This window comes from Mus musculus, chromosome 11, assembly GCF_000001635.26.
Source record: "Mus musculus strain C57BL/6J chromosome 11, GRCm38.p6 C57BL/6J".
NCBI lineage: Eukaryota > Metazoa > Chordata > Mammalia > Rodentia > Muridae > Mus > Mus musculus.
This window is the reverse complement of record NC_000077.6, coordinates 74,914,087-74,928,142: the sequence shown is the minus strand read 5'-3', so window position 1 is coordinate 74,928,142 and position 14,056 is coordinate 74,914,087. Positions and strand designations below refer to the sequence as shown.

Genomic DNA, 14,056 nt, shown 5'->3' with positions numbered 1-14,056 from the left:
ACATCTGGTTAGCATTTCTCCTGTCTGTAATATTTCTAGGTTATCATATTAGGAGAAAGAAATGTAGCCCAGTGTATCTGTCTCATATATAGGAGGCCACTAGGGGCAGCCCCCAGCATCGCATAAACATATTTACTGGTATATATGTATCGTATATTACACCATTATTTACTTATTATATTACATATGTAAACATATATCTACACATACATACACATATTAGAGTGGCATGCATAGCAAGCCTCAGTCCTAGATATCTCTGGGAAACTATCTTCAACTTCAGTGTGTGAACTTGATCACAACAAATCTACAACTTTAGGATACCAACACCCCAATCACATACCTCCTACTGAATCAAATATTAAGCAATTCCTTTTACAATCTTCAACACCATTCATCCTCACCAACTCTCTAACAACAACCAACAGAATCATTTCATGAAAATACTGCCTAGACTATGTCATTAGAATACTGAGACTAACTGCTACTATGATGATAGAATATAAGAAGAAAAAAAAAAGTTCCACTAGAGGAGCTTTTCCTAGGCACCAATGGGCGAATTGTGACACGCTCTCAAAGGACCAAAGGACTCAAGAACAGTAGAGCCCAGCCAAATCCATGCCTCCAAATCCCAGCACTTGGGGAGTGACAGCAAGATCAAGAGTTCAAGGCCACAGAGTTTGAAGCTTACTTGGACTATATGAGACTCTGTCTCAACAAAGGAAAAGAGGAAGAGGAGGAGGAGGAGAGGACTTTATAAACCACTCTCCAAGCTCCACTGAGTAGCAAACAGCTTTTTTTTTGTAAGTATCTGTTGCTTACAGTGGAGAGACTACTAAAAATACCTACTAAACAGTTCATAAGTGACAGGAACTAGTGAGAATATTATCCAGTACTCAAGTTATATAAAATCCTAGTACAGAATTATAATGTATATACAAATGCAAACAAGCTGGTAGCCAAGTATTTATACACCTGCATCTATACCCACTTTTGTTTGGGGGATGGGGTGGGGGCGAAACTAAAATTTTAGGTTTCTGACTTGAAAGTTGGGTATGGTGGCATATGCATATAATTCCAGCACTCTGAAGGCTTCAGTCAGGAAAAGTATCCAAACTCAAGGCCAGGTTGGGTTACACAGTAAATTCAAGGCCAGTATTGGCTACAAGGTGAGACTTTGTCTCAAAAGAAAAACAAACACAAAATAAAAGATACTGCTGCCTTGGCAAAAGTTTAGCTTCTCCACCAAATGTGAACCAAGATAAAGCCGTTTAACCTCAGCACCCTGAGTAAACTTTTAAACTTAGTTTTGGGGCGGAGCCAGGAGAGGTGGTGACTACTATTTTCCAGAGGAGAGAGAGAAAACAGCCTGGTTAATCCAATTCAGTTGGCCAATAAAAACCAACCTCACAAATTCTAGCCACAATCCTAGAGAAGGTATCTTCTGTAACTGTCATCCTAAGCAACACTGGCTAATGAAGGAGACCAGACACCAAAATATTTCTCGCGCTTTTCTGATGCGAATGGAGACTGGCAAATTAAGCATTCTCTCTGATCACAACTGCTCCCACACACGCCAAGACCAAAACAAAACCGAGTCAGCTCTCTGAGGTCCTGGATCCCTCCAGTGGCCTAGCACTAGAAACCAGCCTTGGGGGGTGGGGGGGGGGGGTAAGTTCAGCAAAGGAAGTCCTAGCCTGTTAAGCCTTTCTCCTCAATTTCCCCAGCTCCTCCTCTCCGACGCGGAACGGAGGACTACGGAAAGGTACACATACACAGACTATTCTTTTGGGAACAATACGTCTCGGGGCCTCTACCGGACCCTAGCACCCAAGCCAGTTCGTGTCTCCTCCGGACTGGAACTCAGGCGCTGGCGTGAGAGGGTTAGGGCACCGGAGAACAACCACGGCGCCGCGCCGAGCAAGAGGGCGGAGGCTGAAACTCGCGCTTGGGCTCTGCCCCGAGGGCCCGAGGGAGCGGAGCGACAGCCTCGCTGTCTCCCAGGGGCCGCCGCAGGCCCGGGCGCACTGTTGGGGAAGGGGCGGGGGTTCGGAGCGCCGCGGACGGGGCGGGGAGGAGGCAGAGGAGAGGGAGGCGGGGCGGGCAGGCCCGGCCCAGCAGCTGGGCGGCGCAACTCACCTCTGCTCCCGGCCTGCGGAGCCAGAGTGGCCAGGATCCCTCGCAGTTCCGATGCGGAGATCCGCACACGCTCCAACCCCTCCGCCATCTTCGCGGCGGCTGCTACAGCTGCGGCGACTCGGCCACCGCCGCGCGCAGCCAGGAAACCACGACGGACGGGCGGCGCGCGCTCACCCACTCCCACCCTTTTCCCCGCCCCCCTCCTGCCTGCCCTCCCCAAACGACGGTGGCCGCACTGGGAGCAAAAGCATTCAGCACGTTCAACTAGGGCCTTGCCGGAGCGGGCGAATCGGCCGCGGAGACGGCGTGTGCGCGTGCGCAGAGGTGTAAAGCTAGGACGGTCCGCCGAGGCTCGGAGGTGGAGGCGCAGCGCTCTGGAGGCGAGGTGAGGCGCAGCCAGGTGTGACTCGCCCATGTCAGGTGGGCATTCGGGTCTAGGGATGCCAGTATTGCTGCGGTGACCACCGAGGACACTGCTTTTGATCTGGGGCTCGGATTGACGGAGACATCCTACAACCCGGCCTCCTCCGATCATTTTAGGCCGAAGTCTCCTTACCGTAGGCCTGGATTGTGGAGTTTAAATATCTTTTATTATTATCCCCATTACTGGTAAACGGAATCTCAGAGAGTGGAAGAAGTAAATTGCTCCGTGTATCGTTTGATTGTACCAGAGTACTAAAGTCTATGACAGTTCATCCCTAAGACTTGCTGGAGGTCGTTGTGTGGAGGTAAAAAAAGAAGGAAATTATTCGATCTGGGAATTACTGTTAGCATTGAGAATTTTTTAAAATTACTTTTTTAGTACTCAAGTCAATTCTCCCATCTTTACATCTTTAAATTTTTACTGATGCTGGTAAAAATAGCTCATTCTTATATTCACGGTACTTCAAAGGCTGTGGTGGGAGCATTGCAAGTTCAAGCCTGGGCAACATAGCACATTTGAGGCTAATCAAGGCAACATATTAGAAGACCTTGTCCCCCAAAAAGGAAGCAAAAAGTTAATTAGACTAGAAGATGGGTACTTTAAGCTCATTGACCATTAACTCCTATTAGAAACGGTGGGGTGGAGAAACTTCCTATCCAAAGACTGCCTTTCTCCAGTCTTTCCTTCTTCCCTGTCTCACACAGTCATTGACCCTTTAGACCTCAAAAAGTAATAACCAGTTATGCCTTGATCATAGTATAAAATATTTGATAGTACTCATACAGTTCCTGTTATGTGACAGATATTTCACCATCAAAAGAGAAAAATGCCGGGCGCACGCCTTTAATCCCGCACTGGGGGAGGAGGGGCCGGCAGAGGCAGGCGGATTTCTGAGTTCGAGGCCATCCTGGTCTACAAAGTGAGTTCCAGGACAGCCAGGGCTATACAGAAAAACCCTGTCTCGAAAAACCAAAAAAGAGAGAGAGAGAGAGAGAGAAAGACAATGACTGAGAAATAGTCAACAGCTCAAATGAATGGGTATAATTAATTAGAGTGGCCAGAACAAATGGCAGTTTTTGTCAAAAGATTTGAGAGGAATAGGAAATATAAAAACTGCTTTGCTGGGGCTGGCAAGATGACTCAGCGGGTAAGAGCACTGACCTGCTCAGGACCAAAGGTCCTGAGTTCAAATTCCAGAAACCACGTGGCTCACAACCATCTGTAATGAGATCTGGCGCCCTCTTCTGGTGCGTCTGGAGTGAGAGGAGTTGACTAGAGAGAGCTGGTCCTACCAGAGCAAGCAGAGTTGATCCAAAGGTCCTAAAATTCCCAGCAACCACATGAAGGCTCAGAACCTACAGCTACAGTGTACCCACATACAGTAAATAAATAAATCTTTAAAAACAAAACAAAACAAAAAAAACCTGCTTTGTGCTCCTGGCATGATAGCACATGCTGTAACTCTAGCACTTGGGAGGAAGATCAAACTTTAAGGCTGTGTTCCACCATTGAGTCCATTGAGTTTAAAGCTAAACCAAAGAACATGTAGACTCTATCTCCAAAACATAAGCCAGACATGGTAGCACATGCCCAGCACCAAAAATACACAGGCAAGAGGACAGTTTGGTCTACATAGTGAGTTCCAGGCCAACTAGAGCTATATAGTAACACCTGTCTAAAAAACACTAACAACAGGGTTTTTTAAAATTTATTTGTTCATTTAATGTATATACACTGTACATTAATGTATAGTACACTGTTGCTGTCTTCAGACACACAAGAAGAGGGCATCAGATCCCATTACAGATGGTTGTGAGCCACCTTGTGATTGCTGGGAATTGAACTCAGGACCTCTGGAAGAGCAGTCAGTGCTCTTAACTGCTGAGCCATCTCTCCAGCCCAACAATAGGATTTTTTACATTTTTTTAAAGATTTATTTATTATTATACATAAGTACACTGTATCTGTCTTCAGACACACCAGAAGAGGGCGTCAGATCTCATTGTGGATGGTTGTGAGCCACCATGTGGTTGCTGGGATTTGAACTCAGGACCTTGGGAAGAGCAATCAGTGCTCTTACCCGCTAAGCCATCTCTCCAGCCCCCGGATTTTTTTTTTTAAACCCTAACTTGAAGCTGGGTATGGTATCAAACATCCCTAACCCCATGACTCTGGATGCTAAGGCAAGAAGATACAAGAGTTCCCAGTTAGCCTTGCTGTACATACAAGGAGTGCAGGCAACACTTGGGAAATGAAGCAAGAAAATCAAGAATTGAGAGGTTAAGGTCATCCTTGGCTATGTTCCAAGCCAATCTGGATTGCATGAGACCCTTTCTCCAAAAAAAAAAAAAAAAAAAAAAAAGGGTCCCCAGCACCACATACACTGGGTCGTTATGGTGGCAGAAGCCTGTAATCCCAGCCCTTGCAAAGTACAAGGGGAAGAATTAGAAATTCAAGGGTATCCTTGGTTACATATCCAGTTGAAGACCTGGTTTCATTTTGTTTTCTTTTGTTGAGCTTAAAAGTCTGTTGTATCCAGACTGGTTTTGAAGTCATTATGTAACCAAGGATAACTTTGAACTTGTAATGCTCTTGCCTCCATCTCCTAAATGATGGCATTACAGATGTGGATCTATCCTGATGTGCCAGGTTGAAGTTTTTGCTGGGGATTGAATGCAAAGATTGAATATGCTGGACAAGCACCCTATTGAATGAGTTGTGTCTCTAGCCCCAACTTTTATTTATTTATTCCTTTGTTTATTTCCCAGTCTGTCATTTTTTAATAACTTGTCTCATTTTTAATTATATGTATGAGTCTGTGTATGCATACATACACATGAGTGCAGGTGCCTGTGGAAACCAAAAGGCATTGAATTCCCCCTGGAGCTAGAGTTCGAGGCAGTTATGAGCCACCTGATGTGGGAACTGAATTCCTGTTCTCTCCCAGAGCGTGCTGTGCTTGCTCTTAATCTGAGCAATCTCTCCAGCCCCGTGACTTTCATTTTTTTGTTTTTTTGTTTTTTCAAGACAGGGTTTTTCTGTGTAGCCCTGGCTGTCCTGAACTCACTCTGTAGACCAGGCTGGCCTCGAACTCAGAAATCCGCTTGCCTCTGCTTCCCAAGTGCTGGGATTAAAGGCATGTGCCACCACGCCTGGCTAACTTTCATTTTTTTAAAAGAAGGAAAAATAATTTTAAACAAGAAAACTCCCCTAGGACAGTCATGGCCAACTTAATTCAATGCTGACAGTGATCAGACCAGAGAGCCTCTAAGTATTAAAACAGAACTCGGAAACACAATAAATACATAAGGAAGAGAGATAATACAAGTTCTAAACATTGGCAGCTGACTGAAGAGGAGCAACAGGCAAGTTACAGGGAAAAAAGCTACTTATTTGGTTTTTCGAGACAGGGTTTTTCTGTGTAGCCCTGGCTGTCCTGGCACTCACTCTGTAGACCAGGCTGGCCTCGAACTCAGAGATCCGCCTGCCTCTCCCTAGTGCTGGGATTAAAGGTATGGGCCTCCACCACCCAGCTAGAAAGCTACTAAATTGATGAGGGAAATTTTGAATTTTTAGATTTAAAGTACTCATGAAGAACTAAGTAAAACAATGAAAAAGACTTCAGCTTGGTGGTAAATGACTGTAATCCCAGCAACCCAGGATATTACGTAAGAGAACTCCAGCCTCAAAGCTAACAACTTAGGAAGATTAGGAAGACCATGGCTCAAAATGCAATTTAAAAAAAAAAGGAGGAGGAGGAAGACGAGGAGGAGGCTAGCCAGGTGTATACATGGCTTTAGTCCCAGCACTAGTGAGGCAGGCAGATCTTTGTGAGCTTGAAGCCAGCCACCCTAACCTACAGTGGCAAAATTTTTATGGAAATTTCTATATGAATTCATCAAAAAAAAAAAGGTGGAATTTACACCAAATGTTCAAAAGTAGAAAACAGTTGGTCTGTTTCCAAGTACTGCCTGAAAAGCATAGCAAGAGCTCATCTCAAAAAGAAGTTAGAGGCTAAATAGAAGATTCGGCAGATAAGAGCACTAAGTGCTTTTCTAGAAGACCTGGGTTCAATTCCCAGCACCTACATTTATGATTATAACTGTCCAGAACTCTGGTTCCAGGGCACCAGGCAAACACATGGTACACAAACACTCCATTTATACAGGCAAAATATTTATACACATAAAATAAAAATGAATGAAAAAATTTAAACAAATTACTTAGGTGCTGGAGTTAGCAGTTAAGAACACTGGCTGCTCTTAGGAGGACCCAAGTTCAGCCGGGCATGGTGGCACAAGCCTTTAATCCCAGCACTTGGGAGGCAGAGGTAGGCGAATCTGAGTTCGAGGCCAGCCTGGTCTACAGAGTGAGTGCCAGGACAGCCAGGGCTACACAGAAAAACCCTGTCTCAAAAAACAAACAAACAAAAAAAAACAAAACAAAACAAAAAAATAAAGACTGGGGATGTACATCAGATGGTAAAATGCTTGCCTAGAAATTTACATAAGCATAATTTTTTTGTCACACACCAAACCATAACATATATATTGTTCTGCAAATAGTATACATGATCCCAGACATCACATAGACTGAACACGGTGATGCATGCCTATAACACAGCACTAGGGAGGTCAAAGCAGGAGAATCAGGAATTGAAAGTTATCCCGTTATGTAGTTTAAGGCTAGGCCCTGTCCCAATACACTTAACTAATTAAATGAAGTAAATATCTACAGAGATGGTTCAATCAGTAAAGTACTTACTATAAAAGCGCATAAGGGCCTGAGTTCGATCCCAGCACCCACTTGAAGAGTTAGGAATGGTGTCATGGGTTTGTAATGCAAGTTCCAGGGAGATACAGACAGATAAATCTCTGAGGTCCACTGGCCAGCCAGCTTTAATCAGTAAGCCCCAGTTCCCAGTGAAAGACTACTGTAAAAACATAAAAAACAATCTATAATCCAAAGTGAATAGCTCCTGAGAGATAACACCTTCAGCCAGGGTTCACTCACACTCATGTGCACACATGTACACCTATGGACACCTGTGAACAAAAATAATCTTTTTTAAAAACCCAAAATTGGGCTTGAAGAATGGCTCAGAGGTTAAGAGCACTTCTGCTCTCCAGAGGACTTCAGTTCAGTTCATAGTGCACACATAAGGGGACTCACAACTATTTGTAACTCCAGTTCCTAGTGAATAAGTCACCCTCTTCTGACCTCTTCAGGCACCTACACACAGACACACAAACACACAGACACAAACACATAGAGAGGAGAAAGGAGCTAGGCATGGTTGTGTACCTTTGGAAGGCAGAAGCAGGTGGATCTCTGAGTTTGAGGCCAGCCTCCTCTATATAATGGGTTCTAAGGTATCCCAGGCCTACTGTCTCAGCACAGTGTTAATTACTCTATTGAATGTGTGTGAGCTCACATGTGGGGGTCAGAAGACAACAGGCAGGAGTCAGGTGTTTCCCTCTACCATATGGGTCCTGGGAATGGAACTTAGATTGTCAAACTTGGCGGCAGGGGACTTTACCAGCTGGGCCATTGCCCCAACTCTCATCCTTTGTCTTCTGAAAACTGCCTCTCACTACTACACGGAAGATTCGTTTTGTTTTTTCCCCTCCTTCGTTTCCCCTTCTGCTGCTGTTTCCCTACAGAAGCAGAGAGCTGAGGTAATCATGCTGTTGTGTTCACGATGTCGTTAACAAGGCCTTTCTCATTTCAATTCCCAGTCATGCTCCATCACTACTTAGTGGCTTTAATGTGCTGGACATATGTCCTTAAATATACATGTATCTTTGCATAACGTATAATGTTTTATGTATGTATTGTAAATGTACATAATTGATACTGTGCTATAGATCTCATTCTGTTTCTTTTTCATGTTTCCATAACTACTTCTATTATGTAGTATTTCCTAAATGACCTTACACCCTTTGCCACACTGGTCCTGGGCCAAGATGGGCCAATCAAAGTCCTTACCCAGAATTTTTTGAACTGAAATTGAGAGAGAATCCCTCTTCAGTATGGAAGCCATAAAATGTAAAACACAGGAGCTGTCAGCAGCCATGTGTCCTGCAGTACGGAGCCAGCTGGTCTGCTGTGAGAAGGAAGCCGCCGTGCCAGAGGCAGCAGAGGTGAGAAACTGAGTGACAGTCACGGAAGCTCCCCAGCCCGTGGTGCAGTTGTTGCTGAAGCTCCACCTCCCCTCCGTGGTTTGTTCAACCCTTCCTTGGATTCAGTGAGCCAGAGAACCTGGACACACTCATCCTTGGCCTACATTACTTCAAATTGAGGCCCTACCACTTACAAACTCTATTACCTAGGGCTCTCTACAGGGACAGAATTGATAGGATTATATGTATATAAATAAAGGGTTTGTGTCAGAGTGCCTTACAGGCTATAGTGGCTAGTCCCACAATGGTTGTTTCTTGGCAGAAAAGCCAAGAATCCTGTAATGCTCAGTCCACGCTATGTTGGAATCCCGAAGATGTTGGTTCTAATTCCAGTGAAGGATTGCCTCAGCAGCAAGGTAGATGAACTTACCAGCAAGAGTAAGGGCAAGCAGGCAAGAAGCAGAAGCTTCCTTCTTTCATGTCTTCTGTGGGCTGCCACGAAAACTGTGACCCAGATTCAGGGTAGGTTGTCTTCCCCTCAAGTGGTCAAATCAAGGAAACCCAAGTTACCAAGGGAGAGTAGTCATCATATGACATATAGGCCTAATTATAACTATTATCCTTTTTTGCTCCTTTCAGCTGTGGTAAAATACACATAAATGTATCATTTAATCGTTTTTAAGTGTATGCTTTTTGTTGTTTAATAAATTCTGTCGTATACCCAAACCCATTTATTATATGCATTAAACATCACTGCACTGCCCTAAGCCCAGCCCCTGTCAGCTAGTCATCTTTCCTTGAATTTGATTACTAGAGGTATCCCATATGGTTGGAATCATGGAGTAGGTATCTTTTCAGATGGCTTATTTCCCTTAGCATAATGTCCTCAGTGTTCATCTATTTTACAACATGTTAGAATTTCCTCCTGTTAAGTGAATCTTCCATTTTGTGTGCATATTATATATGTATAAACATTGTCTGTCAGTGTCCACTGGCTTCTTCTGGTTATTGTGAATAATGCAGCTATGAACATGGGATATAGAAATGTTTTTGGTTCTTTTGATATGCTCTAGGGCTAGACTTGCTGACTCAGGTGCTAACCCTGGGGCCATTATTTTTAGGAACTAGCATAGTGTTTCCCATGGCGCCTCCCTGCTTCAGATTCTGCCCAGCAGTCCATTAGGCTCCCATTCCGCTCTATCCTGGTCTAATGCTCATGGTGACAAGGTGGGGTCCCGTGTAGTTTTGATTTCATTTTTCTAGTGATTGATGAATCTGGGAATATTCCATGTGCTCATTGGCCATTTATGTATCTTACCTAGGGAGATTTCATGTTTTTGGAGAGTTTTTGTATGTTTTGATACAGGGTCTCCTGTAGCATGGACTGGTCTGGAACTAGCTGTGTAGCCCAAAGATGACCTTGAACTTATCTTCCTGCCTCCACCTGGTACCAACCTGTATCATCCAGCTTATTTTATGCAGAGTTGGAGATCAAACCCAGGGCTACTTCTATCTGAAGGACGTCTTTAGTCCCTTAAAAGTTTCTGTTTTGATAAAAGTATCATAAGTGATGTTTTTCTATCTCCTTTGCCATTCAAGCCCCCATTGTCCCTCACATGTACTGAAATGCCTCTGAATTGGGCTCCCTGGTTACGTATTTGGCCTTTCCTTTTTATTCACTGTAATGTAGTCAGAGTAGTTTTCTAAAAATGGTGGTGTATCCCCATCACCCCATCCCTCGGGAGAAGAAAGCAAAATGACCATATAGTTCAAAGTCAAAGCCAGGTTCATATACATACTAAAAACCTGAATCCAAAATCACAAAATTTTACATATTTGTGTGTATGTATTCTAACATGGCGCTTACCTGATCAGCGCTTACTCGCATTATACTACTCTTAAAAAATTGAAAGTTGAACATAATAACATGTACCAGAAATCATGATACTTAAGAAGTACAGGCAGCTAGCCGGGTGTGGTGGTGCACGCCTTTAATCCCAGCACTTGGGAGGCAGAGGCAGGCAGATTTCTGAGTTCGAGGCCAGCCTGGTCCACAAAATGAGTTCCAGAAGAAGAAGAAAGAAGAAGAAGAAGAAGAGGAAGAGGAAGAGGAAGAGGAAGAGGAAGAAGAAGAAGAAGAAGAAGAAGAAGAAGAAGAAGAAGAAGAAGAAAGAGTAGTAGAGGCAGGATCATCAGAAGGCCAAGAACATCTTTGTGCTACTACATACCAAGTTTCAGGCCATTGTAGGCTATCCAAGACGCTGTCTTAAAAAAAAAAAAAAAAGGAAAAAGCAAGAAAGAGTGCCTTAAATAATAGCATTGTCCCACAACAGGATATGTTTCAAGGGCATGATTTGTCTTGGGATGGGTGGGCCTGCTACCTGCATGAGAGGGCTCAGAAATCTTTACTTTCTCTTCCCTCCCCCTTCCCCACCTCTTGAGGTCTCACTCTAATTCTGACTGGCCTGGAGCTTTCTCTGTAGAGCAGTCTGGCTTCTCTCTGCCTCCCCAGTACTGAGAGTAAATGTGTGTGCAACCACACCAAGTGTAGTTTTCTTATTTTATTTCATTTATATGAGTATTGTGGCTACATATATGATTGTACACTACAAGTATGCCTAGTGGCTGGCAAAGTCAGAAAAGGGTCTTGGATCTCCTGGACCTGCAGTTACAGGTGGTTGTGAGTCACCATGTGGGTGCTAGGAACCAAACTGAGAACCTCTACTAAAGCAGCTGCTGCTCTCAACTACAGACCCATCTGAGAGCCCCTGCTCTTTTTTTCTGGGTGGTTTTGATAGCTTACTTTCTAAATGTGAAGAAAATCCAGAGGAATTACTGTATGAATGATGTTTGTCTTTGCAGTTTCGAGTTTCCCTAAAGGGTCTGACATGAAAGCCCTCTAAGGTTCAGTGTGGTTTAAGAGGCCCCACATCTGTGTGAATTCAGACCTGGAGTTGGCTAGAGCCTGGAACTCATGACAAAGACCTAGACATATAGCTTTCCTTGCTGCTTCTGCAATTCCCTACCCAAGCCTTTCCCTAAAAAAAAATTCAGATCCCTGTGGAAGCTAAAAATAGCACAGCCAAAGTAAGATCTGAGAACTGAAGAGCAGTTTGTTTTAAAGATACTACTTGAAAAGCTACCTTAAACCATACCAGGTAGTGATGGCACACACCTTTAATCCCAGCACTTGGGAGGTAGAGAGGCAGGGGCAGGCAGAGCTCTGAGTTCAAGTACAGCCTGGTCTACAGAGTGAGTTCAAAGATAGCCAGGGATACACAGGGGAACCCTATTTCAAAATATAAAAAAGGAAAACTACCTTAAGCCATATCTGAAATTAGAAAAATAAAAGATTAAAGGGCATCAGCTATAAAGCAGCTAGCCTGGCGAAACACAGGGGGCCCAGTGGCTGCATCACCTGTAACTCAAGGTCCAGGATTTATGTGGTGCACAAAGCTCACATGGGCATGCCCAGACACATAAATAAAAATAATAAATCTTTTTAAAAAGAAGCCAGCTGGGACTGTGAGTAAAGCTCACTGGTAGAGCATTTACCCTGAGTCCTTGGATCCCATCCAAGACAGTAGTAGGGACATACTTTAAAAGCTAACAAGATAATTTAGTAACATGATGAATCCACAAAAACCTTAGTCTTCATTTATATTATCAATAATTATTCTTAGAATGTCATGGTAGGAGCTGGAGAATTGGCTCAGGAGTTAAAAACAATAGCTGCTCTTCCAGAGGACCCAGGTTTGAGCCTTAGCATCCACGTGGCACCTCACAGTCACCTGGAACTCCAGTTCCAGAAGATCTGATTCCTTCTGGCCTCCATGGGCATCAGGCATGCTCATGGTATACACACATACATACACCAAGACAAAACACTCATTCACATCAATCTAGAAAAAAAAGTTTTTTTAAAAATTATATAGCAGGTCAAAGTGCTGGCTCAGTGGGTAAAGACACTTGGATTCGAGCCCGACAACCCAAGTATGATCCCCAGGACACACATGTTAGAAGAGCCAACTCCCAAAGCTTTTCTCTGATGTCATAGTGGGTACCCACCCCAAGACACAGGAAAAAGAAAATGTTATAAAAAGCAATATAGTGCCGGGCAGGGTGGTGCACGCCTTTAATCCCAGCACTTGGGAGGCAGAGGCAGGCAGATTTCTGAGTTCAGTTAGAGGCCAGCCTGGTCTACAAAGTGAGTTCCAGGACAGCCAGGGCTACACAGAGAAACCCTGTCCCAAAAAAGCAAACAGTGATAAAGCAGTGCATGGCAGAAGTGAACAAGCATCCTTTAGATATTTTCTCTTAGACTGATAATCAGCTTGGCAGTGTCTATCAAACGTTACAAGACTGACATCACCGCACCAACGTGACGCTTAAGATGTCTTAGGACTGTGTGTGCCTTTAGATACAATTGTGAAAACGTAGAAAACTGAGCCCCCTAAAAGAGCAAGAAAATGTTTAACAGTCATGTGATGGATGGATGTTTTGGAAACAGATAATGACTTATTAAAATGGTACTAAAGCCAGACACAGTGGTGTAGGTCTGAAATCTCAGCACTTAGAACTAAAAAGGGTAAGACTGGTCCAAGTATGGTGACTCATACTGTAATCCCAAGGATTGGGAGGCCAACAAGAAGACTGCCCCACCCCGAGTACTACCTAGTCTACACAATAAGTTCCAAGCCAGCCTCAGCTACAGAAGCCAGACCCTTTCCCAAAAGAATAAAAATTAACAATGCACCCAGGCTTCGTGTCACACATCTGTAATCCTAGCATTTGAAAGATGGAGGCAGAAGGAATTCAAGCCTATCCTTGGCTACATAAGTTGAAGGCCACCCGGAGCTACATGGGACCCTGTCTCAAAAGAAAACAGAACCTACAAACCAGAAATGTTGGCACATGGCTGTAATTCTGGCAGTCAGGAGTTGGAAGCAGGAGGATTGTTTTATATGGCATTGAGCCTGTTTTACATGGCAGAATCCTCTAAAAAGTAAAACAGACAGCTCCAGGGCTCATTCATACATACACATGCTATACACACATACAACATTTAACCAGACAGTGGTGGCATGAGCCTTTAATCCCAGCACTCAGAAGACAGAGGCAGGTGGATCTCTAAGTTTGAGGACAGCCTGGTCTACAAATTGAGTTACAAGACAGCCAGGGCTACACACAGAGAGAAACCTTGGTTTCTGGAAAAACAAAGGGGAAAAAAATAGCCCACTTTCTTTCTTTCCAAAATAACTTTTGTTCATTTATGTAGTCAGACTCTCAACTGTGTAACCCTAGCTAACCTGAAACTTACTATGTTGACTAAGCTAGTGTTGGACACAGAAAGATCCATCTGTCTCTGCTT

The 14,056-nt window shown here is 44.0% G+C and overlaps 2 protein-coding genes across 13 annotated transcripts in view; one reads left to right on the top strand and one right to left on the bottom strand.

Annotated features, from left to right (window-relative positions):
* Nucleotides 1–2,289, bottom strand: part of Smg6 (Smg-6 homolog, nonsense mediated mRNA decay factor (C. elegans)) — a 238,595-nt gene extending 236,306 nt beyond the window's left edge. For both annotated transcript variants that reach the window (NM_001002764.2, XM_011248660.2), the window contains exon 1: nt 2,140–2,289. In NM_001002764.2, the coding sequence (NP_001002764.1) occupies nt 2,140–2,227 (88 nt within the window). In that variant the 5' untranslated portion in view covers nt 2,228–2,289. The remainder of the gene's footprint in view (nt 1–2,139) is intronic.
* Nucleotides 610–14,056, top strand: part of Srr (serine racemase) — a 23,507-nt gene continuing 10,060 nt past the window's right edge. For 3 of the 11 annotated variants that reach the window (NM_001362742.1, NM_001362743.1, NM_013761.5), the window contains exons 1-2: nt 2,195–2,524; nt 8,481–8,706. The gene's annotated coding sequence lies outside the window, so the exon portion shown is untranslated. Of the gene's footprint in view, nt 2,560–8,480; nt 8,707–14,056 lie in introns of all 11 variants that reach the window. The other 8 variants (XM_030246045.1, XM_030246046.1, XM_017314569.2 and 5 more) reach the window with 7 other exon arrangements.